The 27400-nt window shown below is 42.1% G+C and overlaps 2 protein-coding genes across 2 annotated transcripts in view; one reads left to right on the top strand and one right to left on the bottom strand.

Moving 5' to 3' along the window:
- LOC139763185 (NEDD8-conjugating enzyme UBE2F-like) overlaps positions 1–27400 on the bottom strand; it is a 169064-nt gene that overhangs the window by 69411 nt on the left and 72253 nt on the right. The window contains exon 5 of the mRNA XM_071688916.1: positions 2351–2435. Coding sequence (XP_071545017.1) covers positions 2397–2435 — 39 coding nt within the window. The 3' untranslated portion in view covers positions 2351–2396. The remainder of the gene's footprint in view (positions 1–2350; positions 2436–27400) is intronic.
- Positions 1–27400, top strand: part of LOC139763184 (methyltransferase-like protein 27) — a 97260-nt gene that overhangs the window by 39417 nt on the left and 30443 nt on the right. Inside the window, exons 2-6 of the mRNA XM_071688908.1 lie at positions 21248–21370; positions 21972–22123; positions 23343–23458; positions 23663–23755; positions 24952–25064. Of these exons, the coding sequence (XP_071545009.1) occupies positions 21248–21370; positions 21972–22123; positions 23343–23458; positions 23663–23755; positions 24952–25064 (597 nt within the window). The remainder of the gene's footprint in view (positions 1–21247; positions 21371–21971; positions 22124–23342; positions 23459–23662; positions 23756–24951; positions 25065–27400) is intronic.

The following is a 27400-nucleotide window of genomic DNA, read 5'->3' as shown; positions in this document are numbered from 1 at the left end:
GATCAGGAACAGATGTAAACAATGTAAAAACAACAGGAGGGGGGTGGGTTGGTTGTTGACCTCAGAGAAGATATATGTAAACTATATATGAAATGTAAACAATGATGTTAAGACAATAGGGGTCAATTTTGCGAGAAAAATGTCATAACAAAGATATCAAAGGATGGATTTGATAACTGATGTCTCGCCAGTCAGAAAAATGAGGAGTGACTCTGTCCTCTACCTACATTACTTTGTTTATCTATCTAGTATACTGGATCGCCGTTTTCAACGCTAGCGAGGTAGCGCCAGGAAACAGACGAAGAAAGACCCATCCATACACATTTACACTTACTCCTATTCATACTTGCTTGCCTTCATCCGTTCTCGGCGCCACCTCACGCCACAGGAAACAGCATTGCCATCCCCCCGCATCGGCGAGGTTGCGCCAGGATACACGAAAAAAATGCTACATCCGCTCACACTCAGTCTCTAGCTGTCATGTGCAATGCACCGAAACCTCAGCTCACTATCCACATCCAAGCCCCACAGACCTTACCATGGTTTATCCCTGGCGTTTCACGTGCCCTACTTCAGTCCATTGACAGCACGTCGACACCAGTATACCACATCGTTCCAATTCACTCTATTCCGTGCATGCCTTTCACCCTCCTGCATGTTCAGGTCCTAATCGTTCAAAATCTTTGTCACTCCATCCTTCCACCTCTAATCTGGTCTCCCACTTTTCCTCGTTCCCTCCACCTCCGACATATATATCCTCTTTGTCAATCTTTCCTCGCTCATTCTCTCCATGTGACCAAACCATTTCAATACATCCTCTTCTGCTCTCTCAACCACACTCTTTTTATTACCACACTTCTCTCTTACCCTATTATTACTTACTCGATCAAACCACCTCACACCACATATTGTCCTAAAACATTTCATTTCCAACACATCCACCCTCCTCCGTACAACCCTATGTATAGCCCATGCCGCGCAACCGACATAACATTATCTCTTTCCACACATTCTCATCTTTCCCAAGACCTTCGACCCCTCCCCCAACCTGTGACTCACTTCCACTTCCATGGTTCCATTCACTGCCAAGGCCACTCCCAGATATCGAAAACACTTTACTTCCTACAATTTTCTTCATTCAGACTTACATCCCAAATAACTTGTCTCTCAACCCTAACCTAATAACCTTGCTCTTATTCACGTTTACCCTCAACATTCCTCTTTCACACACTTTTCCAAATTCAATCACCATCTTCTGCAGTTTCTCACTCGAATAAGCCACCAGGTCTATATCATCCGCGAACAATAATTGACTCACTTCTCAGGCCTTCTCATCCCCAACAGACTGTATACTTGCCCCTCTCTCCAAAACTCTTGCATTTACCTCTTTAATCACCCCATCCATAAATGAATTAAACAACCATGGTGATATCACACATCCCTGCTGGAGACCAACCTACACTGAAAACCAATCACTCTCCTCTCTTCCTACTCCTACACATGCCTAACACCCTTGATAAAATTTCTCACTGCTTCTAGTAGCTTACCTCCGACACCAAATATTATCAAGACCTTCCACAAAGCATCTCTATCCACCCTATCATATACCTTCTCCAGATCCATAAATGCCACATATAAATCCATTTGTTTTTCTAAGTATTTCTCACATACATTCTTCAAAGTAAACATCTGATCCACACATCCTCTAGCACTTCTGAAACCACACTGCTCTTCCCCAATCTGATGCTCTGTGCGTACCTTCACCCTCTCAATCAATACCCTCCCATACAATTTTCCAGGAATACTCAACAAACTTATGCCTCTTTAGTTTGAACATTCACCTGTGTCCCCTTTGCCTATGTACAATGGTATTACACATGCTTTCCGTTAATCCTCAGGCACTTCACTGATCCATACATACAATGAATATCCTTACTAACCAATCAACAGCACAGTCACCCCCTTAATGAATTCAACTGCAATACCATCCACTCCTGCCACCTTGCCGCATTTCATCTTCCACAAGGCTTTCAACACCTCTTCTCTTCACCAAACCACTCCCCATGACTCTCTTACTTCGCACACCAGCCGACCAAAATACCCAACATCTGCCGATCTATCAAACATGTTCAGCAAACCTTCAAAATTCTCATTCCATCTCCTCCTCACTCCATTACTATCCGTTATCACTTCCCCTCTTGCCCCCTTCACCGATGTTCCCATTTGTTCTCATCTCTATCCTATCTTTAGGATAGAGATTTTACTCTATGATTCAGGAGTTTTCCAAGAATATCTCCCTCCAGAAAATGAGATTTCTCATCCCTACGTAACTTGAATAAGAGCAGCCTACCTTAAGTTAGTTGTTGCTGAATTAGAAGAGCAGCTAATTCATGAAGTTAAGTCGTAGGTCCACACTCACTGAATCTGAAGTTGCACTGAAATGTAAATAAATATTTCATCTGAAAGAAAAGTAAGTTTTCTTTTTCAAACATTATTCTTTTCAAAACAAAAATTGACGAAAACTTCCAGTAAGTCATATGACTACACCCAAAGCTGGAACCTTGACCCAGGGAAAGTTTAAAATAAGAAGACAGAAAAAAAACAGCTGAAGTTTCACGTCTTGAGTAACTTGACGCCTTCGGATGACTGACATTAATAAGGGGGAGAATAATGATAACAAAAAAAGGTTAGCATCATTGATCACTTCCACTACATAACACGGTTATCTGAAGATCGACAGAAGTAATTTAGGTGAAGTCGGGTTCTAATAATGACATCATCCAGCTGTGATGGCTGCTGTAAAGCGATCTGAACCACTTTAACAAATTCCAGTACCCTTAACATGTTTAGCTAGGCTCATATCGTCTATAGTGAAGGTGTCAGGTCCCCCAAAAAGGCTATATATATATATATATATATATATATATATATATATATATATATATATATATATATATATATGCACGCACCATGTTAGGATCTATACCAAACTGTCTAGTTCAGTATATTAGGCCTAAACTACACTAGGAGACAGCGCGTGCTGGGAGAAGGTATCAGATAACATTTCATTCCTCCCAACCCCATTTCACAGTTTCTTGTATAAAGACTTTGGCTCTGAGTCATTCCACGACACAGGTGGCATTCTATTGGGGGTTCCATGATTAGAGATGATCATCATCCCGCGCTATGTCATCGATTTCTGTGGCGAGTGGCAGTAGGAGTTCAAAAAAAATGTCACTCCAAGTCGAGAGTGTGTTTCAACAGACCTAGGTACTTACCCCGATGTACTGTGGGTCACCTTGCGAGGGTGTCTTGTATGAGGCAACTCCCTGCCTGTGAGTCAGGAGTGGACACCTTGCCCTCCCTTTATACTCACTCCCCCAGCTTATGGGTCAGTGTCCTCCTTCCCTCCCCCAAAGGTCAGTATCCTCCGTCCCTCCCAATCCCAGGGGGTCAGTACCCTGCCCCAGCCCAAAGGTCAGAAGCCTCCTTACCCGCCCCACCCTCCCCCAGCCCAGAGGTCAGTGTCCTCCTTCCCTCCCCCGGCCCAGAGGTCATTATCCTCAGTCTCTTCCCCAGCCAAGAGGTCAATATCCTCCTTCCCTTCCCCAGCCTAGGGGGTCATATCCTCTATGATGACATCACACACCCCTGCCACAGACCAACCTTCACTGGGAACCATTCATTCTCCTCTCTTCCTACTCGCACACGCGACTTATATCCGTAGTAAAAACTTCCCACTGCTTCTAGCAGCCTACATCCCACATCATATATTCTTAAGACCTTCCACAAAGCATCTCTGTCAACCCTATCATATGCTATCTCCAGATCCATAAATGCTACATACAAATCCAACTGTTTTTCTAAATATTTCTTACACACATTCATGAAAGCAAACATCTAAGCCACACATCCTCTACAACTTCTGAAACCACACTGCTCTTCCCCAGTCTGATGCTCTGTACCTGCCTTCACCCTCTCAATCAATACCCTCCTATATAATTTCCCAGGAATACTCAACAATCTTATACCTCTGAAATTTGAGCACTCACCTTTATCCCCTTTGCCTTTATACAGTGGCACTATGCAAGCATTCGTCCAATCTTCAGGCACTGCACCAAGATCCATACATACAATGAATATCCTTACCAACAAATCAACAACACAGTCACTGCCTATATTAATAAATTCAACTGCAATACCATCCAATCCCGCCGTCTTGCTGGATTTCATCTTCCTCAAGGCTTTCACCACTTCTCTCTTCACCAAGCCACTCTCCATGACTCTCACTGTGCATACCACCCCAACCAAAACACCCTACATCTGCCACTCTATCATCAAACACATTTAACAATCCTTCAAAATACTCACTCCATCTCCTCACTTCATCACTACCTGTTATCACTTCTTTTGCCCTCTTTACCGATGTTCCCATTTGATCTCTTTCGTTCATTACTTACCTCCTTCAAAAACATCTTTCCATTTTCCCTAAAGTTTAATGATACTCTCAACCCAACTCTCATTTGCCCTATTTTAGAACCCTTGCACCTTTCTCTTTACCTCCTGCTTTCTTTTATATATATCTCCCAATAAATTGAACTCTTCCTATACATAACGCCCAAATGCATCTCTTCTCTTTCACTGGCAACTTTACTTCTTCATCTCACCAATCATGACCCTTTCTAATCCACCCACCTTCCACCTGTTGCTTGCCACATCCATGTCTTATACATGCCATCACTGCTTCCCTAAATACCTCCCATTCCTCACCAACTCTCCTCGCTTCATTTGCTCTTACCTTTTACAATTTTACACTCAATCTCTCCTGGTACTTTTTCAGACAAGTCTCCTTTTCAAGCTCATTTACTCTCACCACTCTCTTCTCCCTGTAAAACCTTACAAATCTCTCTCGCCTCCACAAGATAACGATCAGACATCCCACCAGCTGCCTCTCTCAGCAAATTTACATCCAAAAGTCTCTCTCTTACACACCTGTCAATCCAAATGGAATCTAATAATGTCCGTTGACCAGCCTCTACTAGTCACATAAGTATAATTGTGCATATCTCTCTGTTTTTAGACCAGATATTCCCAATCAACAGTCATTTTTCAGCACACAGCTCCACAACCTCTTCACTGTTTCCATTCATAACACTGAATGCATCATGCGCCCCTAAAGGCCTGTCTACACGAGCGGGCCTGATCGGCGGGCTTGCCCGTTAACGGGCATATTTGACAGGCAAACGATCAAATTGCCCGAAAGCCCGCCGAGCGAAATCACTGAGCTGGTGCCCGGTAGCTGGAGTTTCTACCCTGCCAGACGCAAGATAATTTCGTAAACCCACAGCGGGCCTTCCCACGGCATTGTAGCACAGTGAACATTTAACGATGGCAGCCCAGGATAACTCTAGTGAGCCACCAACAATTTTTTGGTCTAAAGCACTTACTAGTACTTTGATTGACCTTGATCGTAATGCGGGACAAGCTTTGTTTTGATATGCGTGTACTGTACTGCAACTCCGAATAAGTAGATCCACTTGCTAAAAATCGCAGAGTTGCTTCCAGACGAGCTTCTGCTGTAATGCTGTTTCTCATAACTGTGTCTTTCTTCACTATGTATGGCTCCACCTTTGATAACAGGAAGTAAAGAGTGCTTACACTCATCCTCAGGTAATTTCTGAAGTCGTGTTCCTCACTACTTTGTAGTTCATGAAGTATTGTGCAGTGCTTCCAAACATACTTCTTTTCTTTAACCAATCTTTACACCATATCCTTTTCTTCTTGAGACACAAAGCTATTATCATAGAGCACAAAATCTTTTTCTTGGCAATGCAAGGCACCATGGTTCTCGTACCGCACTCCACCCGCTACTGGCAACATCGTCGGGCAGGCCCGGCTGTTCATCACTTCGGTCGTGAGGACAACATTCACGGGCAGGCCCGCCAGAATTTGCCCGTTAACGGGCTAACCCGCCGATCAGGCCCGCTCGTGTAGACAGGCCTTAACATACCCTCAACTGCCGCATTACTTACCCTTGCATTTAAATCATCCATCATTAACGCCTGTTCTCGTGCGCTGAAACTGATGACACACTCATTCAGCTGCTCCCAAAACACTTGCCTCTTATGATCTATCTTCTCATGGCAAGGAGTATAAGCACCAATAATCATCCATCCCTACCCATCCATTTTCAATGTTATTCACATCAATCTAGAATCTACTTCCTTACACTACGTCACACACTCCAACAATTCTTGCTTCAGGAGTATTGCTACTCCTTCCTTATTTCTTGTCCCTTCATCAACCCCTGACATTGCTTCAAAAACATTTCCAAACCATTCTTCCCTTTTACCCTTGAACTTTGTTTCACTCAGAGCAGAACATCCAGGTTTCGTTCCTAAGGCATATTACCAATCTCTCCTCTCTTCTCATCCTGGTTAATTCCACACACATTCAGACACCCCAGTCTGAGCTTTCAAGGAGGATAAGCACTCCCCGCCTGGTTCCTTCTGTTCCCTCTTTTAGAAACTTTAATACAACAAGGGGAGGGTTTCCAGCCTCCCACTCCGACCCCCTTTAGCCGCCTTCAACAACAGGCAGGAAATATGGACGTAAAATTCTTTCTTCCCTACCTAATAAAAGAGCATCAGATTGGGAAAGAACAGTGTATGTGAGATATACTTGGAAAAACAGATGCATTTGTATGTAGCATTTATGGATCTGGAGAAGGCATATGATATAGTTGATCGAGATGCTCTGTGGAAGGTATTAAGAGTATATGGTGTGTGAGGCAAGTTGTTAGAAGCAGTGAAAAGTTTGTATCAAGGATGTAAGGCCTGTGTACGTGTAGGAAGAGAGGAAAGTGATTGGTTCTCAGTGAATGTTGGTTTGCGCCAGGGGTGCGTGATATCTCCATGGTTGTTTAATTTGTTTATGGATGGGGTTGTTAGGGAGGTGAATGCAAGAGTTTTGGAGAGAGGGGCAAGTATGCAGTCTGTTGTGGATGAAAGAGCTTGGGAAGTGAGTCAGTAGTTGTTCGCTGATGATACAGCACTGGTGGCTGATTCGTGTGAGAAACTGTAGAAGCTGGTGACTGAGTTTGGTAAAGTGTATGAAAGAAGAAAGCCGAGAGTAAATGTGAATAAGAGCAAGGTTATTATGTTCAGTAAGTTTGAGGGACAAGTTAAATGGGAGGTAAGTTTGAATGGAGAAAAACTGGAGGAAGTGAAGTGTTTTACATATCTGGGAGCGGATGGCAGTGGATGGAACAATGGAAGCAGAAGTGAGTTACAGGGTGGGGGATGGGGCGAAGGTTTTGGGAGCGTTGAAAAATTTGTGGGAGGCGAGAACATTATCTCGGAGCAAAAATGGGTATGTTTGAAGGTATGTTATATGGTTGCAAGGCATGGGCTATAGATAAGTTTGTGCGGAGGAGGGTGGATGTGTTGGAAATGAAATGTTTTTAGGCAATATGTGGTGAGAGTGGTTTGATTAAGTAATGAAAGGGTAAGAGAGATGTGTGGTAACATAAAGAGTGTGGTTGAGATAGCAGTAGATGGTGTATTGAAATGGTTTCGTTACATGGAGAGAATGAGTGAGGAAAGATTGACAAAGAAGATATATGTGTCAGAGGTGGAGGGAATGAGGAGAAGTGGGAGACCAAATTGGAGGTGGAAGGATAGAGTGAAAAAGATTTTGAGCAATTGGGGCCCGAACATACAGGAGGGTGAAAGGCATGCAAGGAATAGAGGGAATTGGAACGATGTGGTATACCAGGGTGGACATGCCGTCAATGGATTGAACCAGGGCATGTGAAGCGTCTGGGGTAAATGATGCAAAATTTTGTGGGACCTGGATATGGAAAGGGAGCTGTGGTTTCGGTACAATACACATGACAGTTAGAGACTGAGTGTGAACGAATATTATCTTTGTTGTCTTTTCCTATTGCTACCTCATGCACGCAAGGGGAAGGGGGATGCTGTTTCAAGTGTGGTGGGGTGGCGACGAGGAAGGATGAAGGCAGCAAGTATAATTATGTAAATATGCACATATGTATATGTCTGTGTATGTATATGTATGTATACGTTGAAATGTATATATATATATATATTATATATATATATATATATATAGTCAATATATATAGTCAATTGGGAGGTGAGTTTGAATGGAGAAAAACTGGAGGAAGTGAAGTGTTTTAGATATCTGGGAGTGGATCTGTCAGCGGATGGAACCATGGAAGCGGAAGTGGATCATAGGGTGGGGGAGGGGGCGAAAATTCTGGGAGCCTTGAAAATGTGTGGAAGTCGAGAACATTATCTCGGAAAGCAAAAATGGGTATGTTTGAAGGAATAGTGGTTCCAACAATGTTGTATGGTTGCGAGGCGTGGGCTATGGATAGAGATGTGCGCAGGAGGATGGATGTGCTGGAAATGAGAAGTTTGAGGACAATGTGTGGTGTGAGGTGGTTTGATCGAGTGAGTAACGTAAGGGTAAGAGAGATGTGAAAAAGAGCGTGGTTGAGAGAGCAGAAGAGGGTGTTTTGAAGTGGTTTGGGCACATGGAGAGGATGAGTGAGGAAAGATTGACCAAGAGGATATATGTGTCGGAGGTGGAGGGAACAAGGAGAAGAGGGAGACCAAATTGGAGGTGGAAAGATGGAGTGAAAAAGATTTTGTGTGATCGGGGCCTGAACATGCAGGAGGGTGAAAGGAGGGCAAGAAATAGAGTGAATTGGAGTCATGTGGTATACAGGGGTTGACGTGCTGTCAGTGGATTGAAGCAAGGCATGTGAAGCGTCTGGGGTAAACCATGGAAGGCTGTGTAGGTATGTATATTTGCGTGTGTGGACGTGTGTATGTACATGTGTATGGGGGGGGGGGGTTGGGCCATTTCTTTCGTCTGTTTCCTTGCGCTACCTCGCAAACGCGGGGAGACAGCGACAAAGTATAAAAAAAAAAAAAAAAAAAAAAATATATATATATATATATATATATATATATATATATATATTATATATATTATATATTTTTTGCTTTGTCGCTGTCTCCCGCGTTTGCGAGGTAGCGCAAGGAAACAGACGAAAGAAATGGCCCAACCCACCCCATACACATGTATATACATACATCCACACACGCAAATATACATACCTACACATCTTTCTATGGTTTACCCCAGACGCTTCACATGCCCTGACTCAATCCACTGACAGCACTTCAACCCGGTATACCACATCGATCCAATTCACTCTATTCCTTGCCCTCCTTTCACCCTCCTGCATGTTCAGGCCCCGATCACACAAAATCTTTTTCACACATCTTTCCACCTCCAATTTGGTCTCCACTTCTCCTCGTTCCCTCCACCTCCTCTTGGTCAATCTTTCCTCACTCATTCTCTCCATGTGCCAAACCATTTCAAAACACCCTCTTCTGCTCTCTCAACCACACTCTTTTTATTTCCACACATCTCTCTTACCCTTACATTACTTACTCGATCAAACCACCTCACACCATACATTGTCCTCAAACATCTCATTTCCAGCACATCCATCCTCCTGCGCACAACTCTATCCATAGCCCACGCCTCGCAACCATACAACATTGTTGGAACCACTATTCCTTCAAACATACCATTTTTGCTTTCCGAGATAATGTTCTCGACTTCCACACATTCTTCAAGGCTCCCAGGATTTTTGCCCCCTCCCCACCTATGATCCACTTCCGCTTCCATGGTTCCATCCGCTGCCAGATCCACTCCCAGATATCTAAAACACTTTACTTCCTCCAGTTTTTCTCCATTCAAACTTACTGCCCAATATATATATATATATATATATATATATATATATATTATATATATATATATATATATATATATATATATATATTTGGATGATTTTTGCAGGAAAATAATGCAAATGACTGGGAAATGTATAAAAGAAAGAGGCAGGAGGTCAAGAGAAGGGTGCAAGAGGTGAAAAAGAGGGCAAAAGAGAGTTGGGGTGAAAGAGTATCATTAGATTATAGGGAGAATAAAAAGATGTTTTGGAACGAGGTAAATAAAGTGCGTAAGACAAGGGAACAAATGGGAACATCAGGGAAGGGGGCTAATGGGGAGGTGATAACAAGTAGTGGTGATGTGAGAAGGAGATGGAGTGAGTATTTTGAAGGTTTGTTGAATGTGTTTGATGATAGAGTGGCAGATATAGGGTGTTTTGGTCGAGGTGGTGTGCAAAGTGAGAGGGTTTGGGAGAATGATTTGGTAAACAGAGAAGAGGTAGTAAAAACTTTGCGGAAGATGAGATCCGGAAAGGCAGCGGGTTTCGATGGTATTGCAATGGAATTTATTAAAAAAGGGGGTGACTGTATTGTAGATTGGTTGGTAAGGTCATTTAATGTATGTATAACTCATGGTGCGGTGCCTGAATATTGGTGGAATGCTTGCATAGTGACATTGTACAAAGGCAAAGGGGATGAAAGTGAGTGCTCAAATTACAGAGGTATAAATGTGTTGCGTGTTCCTGGGAAATTATATGGGAGGGTATTGATTGAGAGGGTGAAGGCATGTACAGAGCATCAGATTGGGGAAGAGCAGTATGGTTTCAGAAGTGGTAGAGGATGTGTGGATCAGGTGTTTGCTTTGAAGAATGTATGTGAGAATTACAGAAGCAATTGGATTTGTATGTAGCATTTATGGATCTGGAGAAGGCATATGATAGAGTTGATCGAGATGCTCTGTGGAAGGTATTAAGAGTATATGGTGTGTGAGGCAAGTTGTTAGAAGCAGTGAAAAGTTTGTATCAAGGATGTAAGGCCTGTGTACGTGTAGGAAGAGAGGAAAGTGATTGGTTCTCAGTGAATGTTGGTTTGCGCCAGGGGTGCGTGATATCTCCATGGTTGTTTAATTTGTTTATGGATGGGGTTGTTAGGGAGGTGAATGCAAGAGTTTTGGAGAGAGGGGCAAGTATGCAGTCTGTTGTGGATGAGAGAGCTTGGGAAGTGAGTCAGTAGTTGTTCGCTGATGATACAGCACTGGTGGCTGATTCGTGTGAGAAACTGTAGAAGCTGGTGACTGAGTTTGGTAAAGTGTATGAAAGAAGAAAGCCGAGAGTAAATGTGAATAAGAGCAAGGTTATTATGTTCAGTAAGTTTGAGGGACAAGTTAAATGGGAGGTAAGTTTGAATGGAGAAAAACTGGAGGAAGTGAAGTGTTTTACATATCTGGGAGTGGATGGCAGTGGATGGAACAATGGAAGCAGAAGTGAGTTACAGGGTGGGGGATGGGGCGAAGGTTTTGGGAGCGTTGAAAAATTTGTGGGAGGCGAGAACATTATCTCGGAGCAAAAATGGGTATGTTTGAAGGTATGTTATATGGTTGCAAGGCATGGGCTATAGATAAGTTTGTGCGGAGGAGGGTGGATGTGTTGGAAATGAAATGTTTTTAGGCAATATGTGGTGAGAGTGGTTTGATTAAGTAATGAAAGGGTAAGAGAGATGTGTGGTAACATAAAGAGTGTGGTTGAGATAGCAGTAGATGGTGTATTGAAATGGTTTCATTACATGGAGAGAATGAGTGAGGAAAGATTGACAAAGAAGATATATGTGTCAGAGGTGGAGGGAATGAGGAGAAGTGGGAGACCAAATTGGAGGTGGAAGGATAGAGTGAAAAAGATTTTGAGCAATTGGGGCCCGAACATACAGGAGGGTGAAAGGCATGCAAGGAATAGAGGGAATTGGAACGATGTGGTATACCAGGGTGGACATGCCGTCAATGGATTGAACCAGGGCATGTGAAGCGTCTGGGGTAAATGATGCAAAATTTTGTGGGACCTGGATATGGAAAGGGAGCTGTGGTTTCGGTACAATACACATGACAGTTAAAGACTGAGTGTGAACGAATATTATCTTTGTTGTCTTTTCCTATTGCTACCTCATGCACGCAAGGGGAAGGGGGATGCTGTTTCAAGTGTGGTGGGGTGGCGACGAGGAAGGATGAAGGCAGCAAGTATAATTATGTAAATATGCACATATGTATATGTCTGTGTATGTATATGTATGTATACGTTGAAATGTATATATATATATATATATATATATATATATATATATATAGTCAATATATATAGTCAATTGGGAGGTGAGTTTGAATGGAGAAAAACTGGAGGAAGTGAAGTGTTTTAGATATCTGGGAGTGGATCTGTCAGCGGATGGAACCATGGAAGCGGAAGTGGATCATAGGGTGGGGGAGGGGGCGAAAATTTTGGGAGCCTTGAAAAATGTGTGGAAGTCGAGAACATTATCTCGGAAAGCAAAAATGGGTATGTTTGAGGGAATAGTGGTTCCAACAATGTTGTATGGTTGCGAGGCGTGGGCTATGGATAGAGATGTGCGCAGGAGGATGGATGTGCTGGAAATGAGATGTTTGAGGACAATGTGTGGTGTGAGGTGGTTTGATCGAGTAAGTAACGTAAGGGTAAGAGAGATGTGTGGAAATAAAAAGAGCGTGGTTGAGAGAGCAGAAGAGGGTGTTTTGAAATGGTTTGGGCACATGGAGAGAATGAGTGAGGAGAGATTGACCAAGAGGATATATGTGTCGGAGGTGGAGGGAACGAGGAGAAGAGGGAGACCAAATTGGAGGTGGAAAGATGGAGTGAAAAGGATTTTGTGTGATCGGGGCCTGAACATGCAGGAGGGTGAAAGGAGGGCAAGAAATAGAGTGAATTGGAGTCATGTGGTATACAGGGGTTGACGTGCTGTCAGTGGATTGAAGCAAGGCATGTGAAGCGTCTGGGGTAAACCATGGAAGGCTGTGTAGGTATGTATATTTGCGTGTGTGGACGTGTGTATGTACATGTGTATGGGGGGGGGGGGTTGGGCCATTTCTTTCGTCTGTTTCCTTGCGCTACCTCGCAAACGCGGGAGACAGCGACAAAGTATAAAAAAAAAAAAAAAAAAAAAATATATATATATATATATATATATATATATATATATATATATATATATATATATATATTTTTTGCTTTGTCGCTGTCTCCCGCGTTTGCGAGGTAGCGCAAGGAAACAGACGAAAGAAATGGCCCAACCCACCCCCATACACATGTATATACATACATCCACACACGCAAATATACATACCTACACATCTTTCTATGGTTTACCCCAGACGCTTCACATGCCCTGACTCAATCCACTGACAGCACTTCAACCCCGGTATACCACATCGATCCAATTCACTCTATTCCTTGCCCTCCTTTCACCCTCCTGCATGTTCAGGCCCCGATCACACAAAATCTTTTTCACACCATCTTTCCACCTCCAATTTGGTCTCCCACTTCTCCTCGTTCCCTCCACCTCCTCTTGGTCAATCTTTCCTCACTCATTCTCTCCATGTGCCCAAACCATTTCAAAACACCCTCTTCTGCTCTCTCAACCACACTCTTTTTATTTCCACACATCTCTCTTACCCTTACATTACTTACTCGATCAAACCACCTCACACCATACATTGTCCTCAAACATCTCATTTCCAGCACATCCATCCTCCTGCGCACAACTCTATCCATAGCCCACGCCTCGCAACCATACAACATTGTTGGAACCACTATTCCTTCAAACATACCCATTTTTGCTTTCCGAGATAATGTTCTCGACTTCCACACATTCTTCAAGGCTCCCAGGATTTTTGCCCCCTCCCCCACCCTATGATCCACTTCCGCTTCCATGGTTCCATCCGCTGCCAGATCCACTCCCAGATATCTAAAACACTTTACTTCCTCCAGTTTTTCTCCATTCAAACTTACTGCCCAATATATATATATATATATATATATATATATATATATATATATATATATATATATATATATATATATTTGGATGATTTTTGCAGGAAAATAATGCAAATGACTGGGAAATGTATAAAAGAAAGAGGCAGGAGGTCAAGAGAAGGGTGCAAGAGGTGAAAAAGAGGGCAAAAGAGAGTTGGGGTGAAAGAGTATCATTAGATTATAGGGAGAATAAAAAGATGTTTTGGAACGAGGTAAATAAAGTGCGTAAGACAAGGGAACAAATGGGAACATCAGGGAAGGGGGCTAATGGGGAGGTGATAACAAGTAGTGGTGATGTGAGAAGGAGATGGAGTGAGTATTTTGAAGGTTTGTTGAATGTGTTTGATGATAGAGTGGCAGATATAGGGTGTTTTGGTCGAGGTGGTGTGCAAAGTGAGAGGGTTTGGGAGAATGATTTGGTAAACAGAGAAGAGGTAGTAAAAACTTTGCGGAAGATGAGATCCGGAAAGGCAGCGGGTTTCGATGGTATTGCAATGGAATTTATTAAAAAAGGGGGTGACTGTATTGTAGATTGGTTGGTAAGGTCATTTAATGTATGTATAACTCATGGTGCGGTGCCTGAATATTGGTGGAATGCTTGCATAGTGACATTGTACAAAGGCAAAGGGGATGAAAGTGAGTGCTCAAATTACAGAGGTATAAATGTGTTGCGTGTTCCTGGGAAATTATATGGGAGGGTATTGATTGAGAGGGTGAAGGCATGTACAGAGCATCAGATTGGGGAAGAGCAGTATGGTTTCAGAAGTGGTAGAGGATGTGTGGATCAGGTGTTTGCTTTGAAGAATGTATGTGAGAAATACTCAGAAAAGCAATTGGATTTGTATGTAGCATTTATGGATCTGGAGAAGGCATATGATAGAGTTGATACAGATGCTCTGTGGAAGGTATTAAGAATATATGGTGTAGGAGGCAAGTTGTTAGAAGCAGTGAAAAGTTTTTATCGAGGATGTAAGGCATGTGTACGTGTAGGAAGAGAGGAAAGTGATTGATTCTCAGTGAATGTTGGTTTGCGGCAGGAGTGTGTGATGTCTCCATGGTTGTTTAATTTGTTTATGGATGGGGTTGTTAGGGAAGTGAATGCAAGAGTTTTGGAAAGAGGGGCAAGTATGCAGTCTGTTGTGGATGAGAGAGCTTGGGAAGTGAGTCAGTTGTTGTTCACTGATGATACAGCGCTGGTGGCTGATTCGGGTGAGAAACTGCAGAAGCTGGTGACTGAGTTTGGTAAAGTGTGTGAAAGAAAAAAGCTGAGAGTAAATGTGAATAAGAGCAAGGTTATTAGGTACAGTAGGGTTGTGGGACAAGTCACTTGGGAGGTAAGTTTGAATGGAGAAAAACTGGTGGAAGTGAAGTGTTTTAGATATCTGGGAGTGGATTTGGCAGCGGATGGAACCATGGAAGTGGAAGTGGATCATGGGTGGGGGAGGGGGCGAAAGTTCTGGGAGCGTTGAAGAATGTGTGGAAGTCGAGAACGTTATCTTGGAAAGCAAAAATGGGTATGTTTGAAGGAATAGTGGTTCCAACAATGGTATAAGGTTGCGAGGCATGGGCCATAGAGTTGTGAAGAGGAGGGTGGATGTGCTCCCACAAACCAACATTCACTGAGAACCAATCACTTTCCTCTCTTCCTACACGTACACATGCCTTACATCCTCAATATGAGCTTTTCACTGCTTCTAACAACTTGCCTCCCACACCATATATTCTTAATACCTTCCACAGAGCATCTCTATTAACTCTATCATATGCCTTCTCCAGATCCATAAATGCTGCATTTGCTTTTCTAAGTATTTCTCACATACATTCTTCAAAGCAAAAACCTGATCCACACATCCTCTACCACTTCTGAAACCACACTGCTCTTCCCCAATCTGATGCTCTGTACATGCCTTCACCCTCTCAATCAATACCCTCCCATATAATTTCCCAGGAATACTCAACAAACTTATACATCTGTAATTTGAGCACTCACTTTTATCCCCTTTGCCTTTGTACAATGGCACTATGCAAGCATTCCGCCAATCCTCAGGCACCTCACCATGAGTCTTATATACACTGAATAACCCTACCAACCAGTCAACAATACAGTCACCCCCTTTTTTTAATGAATTCCACTGCAATACCATCCAAACCCGCTGCCTTGCCGGCTTTCATCTTCCGCAAAGCTTTTACTACCTCTTCTCTGTTTACCAAATCATTCTCCCTAACCCTCTCACTTTGCACACCACCTCGACCAAAGCACCCTATATCTGCCACTCTATCATCAAACACATTCTACAATTGTCCAAATGCCACTCTCTTCTCTTTCACTAATAATCTTAGTTCTTCATCCCACCACTCACTACCCTTTCTAATCTGCCCACCTCCCACGCTTCTCATGCCACAAGCATCTTTTGCGCAAGCCATCACTGCTTCCCTAAATACATCCCATTCCTCCCCCACTCCCCTTACGTCCTTTGTTCTCACCTTTTTCCATGCTGTACTCAGTCTCTCCTGGTACTTCCTCACAAAAGTCTTCCTAACTCACTTACTCTCACCACTCTCTTCACCCCAACATTCTCTCTTCTTCTCTGAAAACCTCTACAAATCTTCACCTTCGCCTCCACAAGATAATGATCAGACATCCCTCCAGTTGCACCTCTCAGCACATTAACATCCCATCCAAAAGTCTCTCTTTCGCGCACCTATCAATTAACTTGTAATCCAATAACGCTCTCTGGCCATCTCTCCTACTTACATATGTATACTTATGCATATCTCTCTTTTTAAACCAGGTATTCCCAATCACCAGTCCTTTTTCAGCACATAAATCTACAAGCTCTTCACCATTTCCATTTACAACACTGAACACCCCATGTACACCAATTATTCCCTCAACTGCCACATTACTCACCTTTGCATTCAAATCACCCATCACTATAACCTGGTCTCGTGCATCAAAACTACTAACACATTCACTCAGCTGTTCCCAAAACACTTGCCTCTCATGATCTTTCATCTCATGCCCAGGTGCATATGCACTAATAATCACCCATCTCTCTCCATCCACTTTCAGTGTTACCCATATCAATCTAGAGTTTAATTTCTTACACTCTATCACATACTCCCACTACTTATGTTTCAGGAGTAGTGCTACTCCTTCCCTTGCTCTTGTCCTCTCACTAACCCCTGACTTTACTCCCAAGACATTCCCAAACCACTCTTCCCCTTTACCCTTGAGCTTCGTTTCACTCAGAGCCAAAACATCCAGGTTCCTTTCCTCAAACACACCACCTATCTCTCCTTTTTTCTCATCTTGGTTACACCCACATACACCCCAATCTGAGCCTTCTTGGAGGATAAGCACTCCCCGCATGACTCTTCTTCTGTTTCCCCTTTTAGAAAGTTAAAATACAAGGAGGGATGGGTTTCCAGTCCTCCACTTCCATCCCCTTTGGTCGCCTTCTACAACACGTGAGGAATGCATAGGAAGTATTCTTTCTCCCTTATCCCCTATATATATATTTTTTTTTTTTTTTTTTTTTTTTTTTTTTTATACTTTGTCGCTGTCTCCCGCGTTTGCGAGGTAGCGCAAGGAAACAGACGAAAGAAATGGCCCAACCCCCCCCATACACATGTATAGACATACATCCACACACGCAAATATACATACCTACACAGCTTTCCATGGCTTACCCCAGACGCTTCACATGCCTTGATTCAATCCACTGACAGCACGTCAACCCCGGTATACCACATCGCTCCAATTCACTCTATTCCTTGCCCTCCTTTCACCCCCCTGCATGTTCAGGCCCCGATCACACAAAATCTTTTTCACTCCATCTTTCCACCTCCAATTTGGTCTCCCTCTTCTCCTTGTTCCCTCCACCTCCGACACATATATCCTCTTGGTCAATCTTTCCTCACTCATCCTCTCCATGTGCCCAAACCACTTCAAAACACCCTCTTCTGCTCTCTCAACCACGCTCTTTTTATTTCCACACATCTCTCTTACCCTTACGTTACTCACTCGATCAAACCACCTCACACCACACATTGTCCTCAAACATCTCATTTCCAGCACATCCATCCTCCTGCGCACAACTCTATCCATAGCCCACGCCTCGCAACCATACAACATTGTTGGAACCACTATTCCTTCAAACATACCCATTTTTGCTTTCCGAGATAACGTTCTAGACTTCCACACATTCTTCAAGGCTCCCAGAATTTTCGCCCCCTCACCCACTCTATGATCCACTTCCACTTCCATGGTTCCATCCGCTGCCAGATCCACTCCCAGATATCTAAAACACTTTACTTCCTCCAGTTTTTCTCCATTCAAACTTACCTCCCAATTGACTTGACCCTCAACCCTACTGTACCTAATAACCTTGCTCTTATTCACATTTACTCTAAACTTTCTTCTTTCACACACTTTACCAAACTCAGTCACCAGCTTCTGCAGTTTCTCACATGAATCAGCCACCAGTGCCGTATCATCAGTGAACAACAACTGACTCACTTCCCAAGCTCTCTCATCCCCAACAGACTTCATACTTTCCCCTCTTTCCAAAACTCTTGCATTCACCTCCCTAACAACCCCATCCATAAACAAATTAAACAACCATGGAGACATCACACACCCCTGCTGCAAACCTACATTCACTGAGAACCAATCACTTTCCTCTCTTCCTACACGTACACATGCCTTACATCCTTGGTAAAAACTTTTCACTGCTTCTAACAACTACAACTATATATATATATATATATATATATATATATATATATATATATATATATATATATATATATATATATATTTCATTTTCTTATTTTGCTTTGTCGCTGTCTCCTGCGTTAGCGAGGTAGCGCAAGGAAACAGACGAAAGAAAGGCCCAACCCACCCACATACACATGTATATACATGCACGTCCACACACAGCACATATACATACCTATACATCTCAATGTATACATATATATACACACACAGACATATACATATATATCCATGTACATAATTAATACTGTCTGCCTTTATTCATTCCCATCGCCACTCTGCCACACATGGAATAACAACACCCTCCCCCTCATGTGTGCGAGGTAGCACTAGGAGAAGACAACAAAGGCCCCATTCATTCACACTCAGTCTCTACCTGTCATGTAATAATGCACCGAAACACAGCTCCCTTTCCACATCCAGGCCCTACAGAACTTTCCATGGTTTACCCCAGATGCTTCACATGCCCTGGTTCAATCCATTGACAGCACGTCGACCCCGGTATACCACAATGTTCCAATTCACTCTATTCCTTGCATGCCTTTCACCCTCCTGCATGTTCAGGCCCCAATCACTCAAAATCTTTATCACTCCTTCCTTCCACCTCCAATTTGGTCTCCCACTTCTCGTTCCCTCCACCTCTGACACATATATCCTCTTGGTCAATCTTTCCTCACTCAATCTCTCCATGTGACTAAACCATTTCAATACACCCTCTTCTGCTCCCTCAACCACACTCTTTTTATTCCTACACATCTCTCTTACCCTATTATTACTTACTCAATCAAACCACCTCACACCACATATTGTCCTTAAACATCTCATTTCCAGCACATCCACCCTCCTGCGCACAACTCTATCCATAGCCCATGCCTCGCAACCATACAACATTGTTGGAACCACTATTCCTTCAAACATACCCATTTTTGCTTTCCGAGATAACGTTTTCGACTTCCACACATTCTTCAAGGCTCCCAGAATTTTCGCCCCCTCCCCCACCCTATGATTCACTTCCGCTTCCATGGTTCCAACTGCTGCCAGATCCACTCCCAGATATCTAAAACACTTTACTTCCTCCAGTTTTTCTCCATTCAAACTTCTTTTCTTTTCTTTCAAACTACTCGCCACTTCCCGCATCAGCGAGGTAGCGTTAAGAACAGAGGACTGAGCCTTTGAGGGACCACCCCCACCTGGCCCAATTCTCTGTTCCTTCTTTTGGAAAATTAAAAAAAAAACGAGAGGGGAGGATTTCCAGCCCCCCGCTCCCTCCCCTTTTAGTCGCCTTCTACGACACGCAGGGAATACGTGGGAAGTATTCTTGCTCCCCTATCCCAATTTACTTGACCCTTAACCCTACTGTACCTAATAACCTTACTCTTATTCACATTTACTCTCAACTTTCTTCTTTCGCATACTTTACCAAACTCAGTCACTAGCTTCTGCAGTTTCTCGCATGAATCAGCCACCAGCGCTGTATCATCAGCGAACAACAACTGACTCACTTCCCAAGCTCTCTCATCCACAACAGACTGCATACTTGCCCCTCTTTCCAAAACTCTTGCATTCACCTCCCTAACAACCCCATCCATAAACAAATTAAACAACCATGGAGACATCACACACCCCTGCTGCAAACCTACATTCACCGAGAACCAATCACTTTCCTCTCTTCCTACACGTACACATGCCTTACATCCTCGATAAAAACTTTTCACTGCTTCTAACAACTTGCCTCCCACACCATATATTCTTAATACCTTCCACAGAGCATCTCTATCATCTCTATCATATGCCTTCTCCAGATCCATAAATGCTACATACAAATCCAATTGCTTTTCTAAGTATTTCTCACATACATTCTTCAAAGCAAACACCTGATCCACACATCCTCTACCACTTCTGAAATCACACTGCTCTTCCCCAATCTGATGCTCTGTACATGCCTTCACCCTCTCAATCAATACCCTCCCATATAATTTACCAGGAATACTCAACAAACTTATACCTGTGTATATATATACACACACACACACACACAGATAATCCTGTGTTCTTTCTGTAGACATATGAAGGGTATTCCCAAATGCATGACAAATAAGCACCATACACGACTGCCAATAATTCATTATTTCCTTGGCAAGAGAGAAATTGCTGGAGGCAAGGGTGATATACTTTTAGTCATATATGCTAGTATGGGTCATGAAGGTTGTGTCAGTGATATGGAAGATATAAAGAGGAAAAATGGCAGGGACAAGTGGTTATACCTCTGAAGGCACTGCCCTCCACAGGAGTGAATAGACAAGGACATTCATCTGGTAGTATCTATTATTTTCCATTTAACCCTGCATGTTATTTACATACCAGGGTCTGTACTGTTTTACTCTTATCCATGACTTACAGGTGTGTGTCTTCACTGTCCTGAGCTGGCACTATTTTGTTCCTTAAAGGCACAGAAGACCTTGAGTCACAAGCTCAACCAGATTACCTGGTCTGTACTTTAGTTAGGTAGATCATTGAGGAACAGGTTGAAGATAGTGGGGGAAAGAATAAATTCCTAAGGAGCTCCATTTGGGAACTGCTTAAGATGAGTGCCTTGTCTGTGCCCCACACTTTACTGCTTGCCTCATGTGTTACAGATGGAAGGTGTGGCCCAGGAATACCAAACGGTATATAAGGAGAATGCAAAATGCTTCACCCCTGGCCTGGAACCCTCACAGGTTATCGGCAACTATTCCAACTGGTCCAGGAACTATGATAAGGTCAGTCCACGTCTCCTTTTAATTTGCTCTTTACAGGAATTTCAATGTGGGGTGCATTTTCTATATAATGCTAGAAGGTAAATTTTGTAAGAGGGTTTTCATGAAGGGCTATTACTAGAGTTCCTCTAATTCTTGATTAACCCTTTCAATGTATATTGTCATCTGGTAGTTATTCATTTTTTCCTACTGACTCAAATTAACAGTGATCACAATGAGAGAAGTTATCGTTGTGAGTGCCAGCCAAGATTTCTTTAGACCAAAATTCAAAATTTTCATTTTGTTAATAATTCAACCATCCATACCAATAAGATGTCTCTTTTCCTACTCTGCTAAGCTTCACCTTCTCATGTCATCCCTAACAGCTACAACCTGCCTCTTTGAAACAAAGGTAGGTTTTCCACTTCTTCCTTAAATGTGACTTTATTTTCTCTCTTTCCCCATCACTTTTCTGTCTACTTAGCCCTTTTCATATTTCACTTAAGGCCTGGTTTTCACAAAAACTTTTGTCAGGTGCTGGAGTACTGGACATAAAAATGTTACTTCTTAAGAAAGTGCCGATCTCAAACTCCTTCAACGAACATTTCTTTTTCTTTCACCCCAGATGATGTGTTTGGGGACATACAATGGGCCACTGATGGGAGCAGAAGAGGTAGCCAGGCTGGTGCCTGAGGAGCGTCGTCAGAAGGTGCGGGTCCTTGATATTGCCGCTGGCACAGGGAAGGTCGGCCTTGAACTACACAAGAGGGGCTTTGTGTGAGTATGACCTATTGCAAGTCCCCATGTGGAGGGTGTGAGTAGTTGCAAGTCTCCCTAAGGTGTTTGTGACTTGCACAAATCCCTTTGAAATGGAGGAGACCTGCAAAAGTTCCCTTGAGGTGGATATAACCCAAACAAGTCCCCATAAGGAGGGTATGACCCATCAAAAGTCTCGGTAATTAAACAAAAATAGATTTCATTCTGACTTAGTCCAAGCACTTTGGTTGCTGGTACTGGAAATTCGTAATCAACTGGCTTTTCCTTTTTGCATAATGAAACATAATAAAACACTATAAAAATCTCACATTACACAGAGGATGCAAAAATTCTTGGCCAACATGGTTTTCATCCAGTGCAAGTTAGCAGGAGTTGAGTTTCCCATTAAAAGACTGGTCAGTATACAAATAATTTCTTTAAAACATGAAAGATACTAACAGCCAGTGAATTAACCATTTTTCATCAAGAGAAAAGAATCTCTCCAGTAATTTTCAAACTGCATCACTGAGCGAAAGGGAGAAAACTGGGCTGCCATCATTGCTGCCTTATACAATCATTTTTACAGGCAAAATGAAAATAATTTTTAGGCATAAAAACATAAGCCATCTTGTATATCATACAAATTCAATGCAATGCAAAATGTTTCTGATGTTATCGATGTTATCTGCATTGGGAATGGTGGTCAATGATGTCATCCAGCATGGGAATGATGGTCGTTTATGTACTCTGTACTCTCACAGGAGATTGGTAATTGCTGAAGTTATCTGGCAAGGAATTGGTAGTCATTGGTATATTCTGGCATAAGAATGGTGACATCTATGTAGAATGATATGCTGTATATCAAACTTTTGCAGAGGTGATTGGAATTTCTTGATTCGTACTTCTCTAAATGTGCCATTCAATGGTATCTATATGATTTATTCACCTAATGGTTTTACTTGTCACTCATGAGCACAATAAGTACTTGGATCTTGATTAAGGATGGAAGAAGATGCATTAATCACCTCTACTGGAAATGTTCCCAAATTATTAGCACTTTGAGTGCAAGTTCTTAGAGCTAAAAAACTGGTGGACAATGTCATCAACTGGATAGGACAGACTCAACAGCTGACTTTGAACAAATTATCACATATAAATATCTATTGTCATATTTTAACTGTGTAGCAGAGGAATGGGAGACATGAGAGGGAAGTAATGATGTATATGTCCTTTCCTGCAGGAATATAGATGCACTGGAGCCTTCAGAGGGGATGATGAACATCCTAAGAGACACTGGTGTCTACTCTGTAAAGTACCAGGAGTTCCTCGGCATTGGCCAGAACACAGTTCCTCCTGGTGAGAAAATGCTTGGTACAAGTCTGTTCATTTCCTGAACACATAATAATACATCTGCGGTTCATCATTATTTTTCAAATTTAGAATTTAAGTAGGATCTTGATTTCACATGTATTATAAATATACTAACTTCATGAAGTTGCCTGCTCTTTCATGGCAGCTTACTTTTGCTCAAAATCATCTTGTTTTTCCTCATCCTAACAGATACTTACGATGTGGTGGTGATTGTTGGTGGCATGGGTGAGGGCCATGTTCCCATTCAAGGTGTCGATGACATGATTAGGATCACTAAACCAGGTGAGATCCCTAACTGTATTAACTAGTCAGGTGTGGCATGCTAACTTTGGTCACATCTGCAACTTAATCAACAAGCTTGGCTCAGCGAGACTACAGATAATAATGGCATGGGATTAGAAAATAAATATGATGAATAAACCAGACAATAGCCTCAGAGAGAAGCAAGATCATTCCATTATACCTGATAGATACATCTCAACTGAGGATGACCACTGTGAGTACAAATTTTTCTTTTCAGCCCTTGATATATGGAAATGGAACCAGGATGGGCTTGGTAGTTGTTGGCTGGACATAAATCTATGAATATCTTTCTTAACTGTTGATGACTAGAGGGAGAGATTTGGAAGGGGTTTGTTGAAGGGTGCTTTGGAGTGGAGGATGAGGAGGAAAAATTAAGGAAAAGAGAAGGGATGGAAGTGGGTAATAGGTCCTGGGGCTCAACCCAAGTCGTCCATTGTTAATCAAGTAAGATATGCAAGATTTACCATAGTTTTCTTGCCTCTGTGTCAGTGTTGCCTAAAGGTGGGAATTCTGTATTGTTTTGTCTGTTACAACTTTTGTCTGTTCTTATATATTTTGTAGTTGTAACCTTTATTTTGTGTCAGTTTTGTGATTTCTTTGTTAGCTTTATGTTTGTTTTTTGTTTTTTCTTCAGTCGATTTTAGGAAGGTGCATCTAATTTGGGGTGATTATTTTTTTTTTACATATTTTTCATCTGTGTACATCTTTAGTGCACATCTTAAATTTTTGTCAGCAAATCTATTTCTTTTAGAAAAATGCTCAGCTATCAATTAACCTAATTTTCAGTGAAAAGTTGCTGTTTTCTATAATTACCACCATCATTTGTGTACATCACAGATAATAATCTTAAAAACCTAGACAAAGGAGGGCAGGACTCATGATATGAATATATAAACAGTGTTGGTAGAAAATCACTACAGCAAAATAACCTCTATTGGATGGATTTTGGTTTCCTTGCAGTACTAAGGGGCCCAGAGAACCCAATCTATCCTGTGTATCTTTTGATGAATATGCACATAGAAACAAGGTACAACTAAAATGAACCTTGAAAATGTCTACTATTTTTGTAAGATGTACTAGTCATTCCATATAAGGTTCTAGCTTCAGCGAGTTAGGATTCACAGGTTCTAATGGACTGAACTTTCTAATTGTTCTAACTGCTACATCCTTCATAGGAGGCTTTGTGGTGATTGTTATGCGGCTGGAATATCTTGAAGTTGTGAAGGAGTACAAGAACAGACTTGAGCCTCACATGGACCTACTTCAGCAGCAAGGATGGTGGCGAAAAGTGAGTAGACATGTCACGCCAAGAGGCACAAAGGTCAACAATACTATTTATAGTAATCAGTAAAGGTTGTAATTAATTTACTGAACTACATCCTGGAGAAAGACATTTTACCCTTTAGTTCATATGTGCATTGTTACAGATGATAGTATATGAGGTATAATGCGTAAGTGTGGAGGATAAGTAAATACATGTGGCAAGTTTGAACTAGAGGCAATCTGTTTATTTTGATGGAATAATTCATATGGCATTTTTCCAACAACTTATGAGTTTAAAAATCCTTGCAATCTTTCAGGAAAATACAGTAAGTGATAAAAAGAAGAGCAATAATTCTAAAGAACTTTATATAATAGAGAAGTGTTTGAGTTTAAAAATCCTTGCAATCTTTCAGGAAAATACAGTAAGTGATAAAAAGAAGAGCAATAATTCTAAAGAACTTTATATAATACAGAAGTGTTAGCTGCTATATGACAGTATTTGCAGATATTGTCAGAGTGATGTTTGTTGGAGGAAAGGAATCTGTTAGGACAGGTTGCTGAAGTGTGAAGTAAGGGTGAGCTTTTTATTTCTGTTTGGCTATGGGAAGGGCCTGGTTTTGTCATGCAAATGATAAGGTGATTAATGCATTTTCTTTCAACCTTAAGCAAGATATGTGCACCCAGTGACCGTTCTAAGTGCTTTGTGTTGTGTGATTTGCAGCTTTCTTATATTAGATATGGACAGGGAAGAAGATTAGGCAGGGGAGCTGTACATTAGGATTTCAGTGGATCAGTTATTTGTAGAGGATACCAAGGAATTTTCTGTTTATCCAAGTCTGGTACCAACAAGTGTTCTGAAGGTGTTAAGTTTGTGAATGGCCTTTGTGTTGAGGTTTGTGGTGTGGGAAGTGAATGTCTTTTGTGTGACATATATTTTATACACAGCATAGTTGGAGTTTTGTTGAGTGAAAGTGGTTAACATTCTGGGTAATGGGAAGGTGCAGGTTGGATTCATGTTTATCAAATGTCACGAGGGTAATTAAAATTTTTTGTGGTGGTCGAGACAATCTGTTTTGAACAAGTCTGTATTCTAATTGTGCAATGTAGTGTTGCATGTTTGCTGTTGCTTGGATAGTGTCTGGATGCTATGATGTGATGCCGATATCATTTACATATGAGAAAAGTTTTATACTGTGGTCTGAAGGAGGTGAGGGGGAAATCATGTAAGAAGAGATTGAAAAGGGTTGAAGAAAGAAGTACTCCTTATTTCCATGACTCCAATATCATCAAGTGCACTTTCCCTTATATGATCCTAGAATTCCAGCTCTTTCCCATCAACTTCTGTTCCATCAACATTTGTATACAATACTTTCAGTCTAACACCTGCTCTCTCTGTGGTTTTGTAAGGATCATTCCATCCTCTTGCCTCAGTTGGTATCTCCAATTTTTTGCCTTCTGACACTATTCTTTGCTTTTCTCTCCCTTTGCCTTTGATCTGTCACATGTGATGAATATTATTATTATTTTTCATATTATACTTTGTTGCTGTCTCCCACTTTTGCGAGGTAGTGCAAGGAAACAGACGAAAGAATGACCAAACCCACCCACGAACACAGGTACATACATACACATCCACACGCACATATACATACCCATACATCTCAATGTACACATATATAGACACACACAGACATATACATATATACACATGCACACAATTCACACTGTCTGCCTTTATTCATTCCCATCGCCACCTTGCCACACATGGAATAACATCCCCCTCCCCCCTCATGTGTTCGAGGTAGCGCTAGGAAAAGACAACAAACGCCCCATTCGTTCACACTCAGTCTCTACCTGTCATGCAATAATGCCCTAAACCACAGCTCCCTTTCCACATCCAGGCCCTACAGAACTTTCCATGGTTTACCCCAGATGCTTCACATGCCCTGATTCAATCCATTGACAGCACGTCAACCCCGGTGTACCACATTGATCCAATTCACTCTATTCCTTGTCAGCCTTTCACCCTCCTGCATGTTCAGGCCCCAATCACTCAAAATCTTTTTCACTCCATCTTTCCACCTCCAATTTGGTCTCCCACTTCTCCTCGTTCCCTCTACCTCCGACACATATATCCTCTTGGTCAATCTTTCCTCACTCATTCTCTCCATGTGCCCAAACCATTTCAAAACACCCTCTTCTGCTCTCTCAACCACGCTCTTTTTATTACCACACATCTCTCTTACCCTTACATTACTTACGTGATCAAACCACCTCACACCACATATTGTCCTCAAACATCTCATTTCCAGCACATCCACCCTCCTGCGCACAATTCTATCCATAGCCCACACCTCGCAA

This window comes from Panulirus ornatus, chromosome 46 (genome assembly GCF_036320965.1).
Source record: "Panulirus ornatus isolate Po-2019 chromosome 46, ASM3632096v1, whole genome shotgun sequence".
Taxonomy (NCBI): Eukaryota; Metazoa; Arthropoda; class Malacostraca; order Decapoda; family Palinuridae; genus Panulirus; species Panulirus ornatus.
This window is presented reverse-complemented; position numbering and strand designations above follow the sequence as displayed.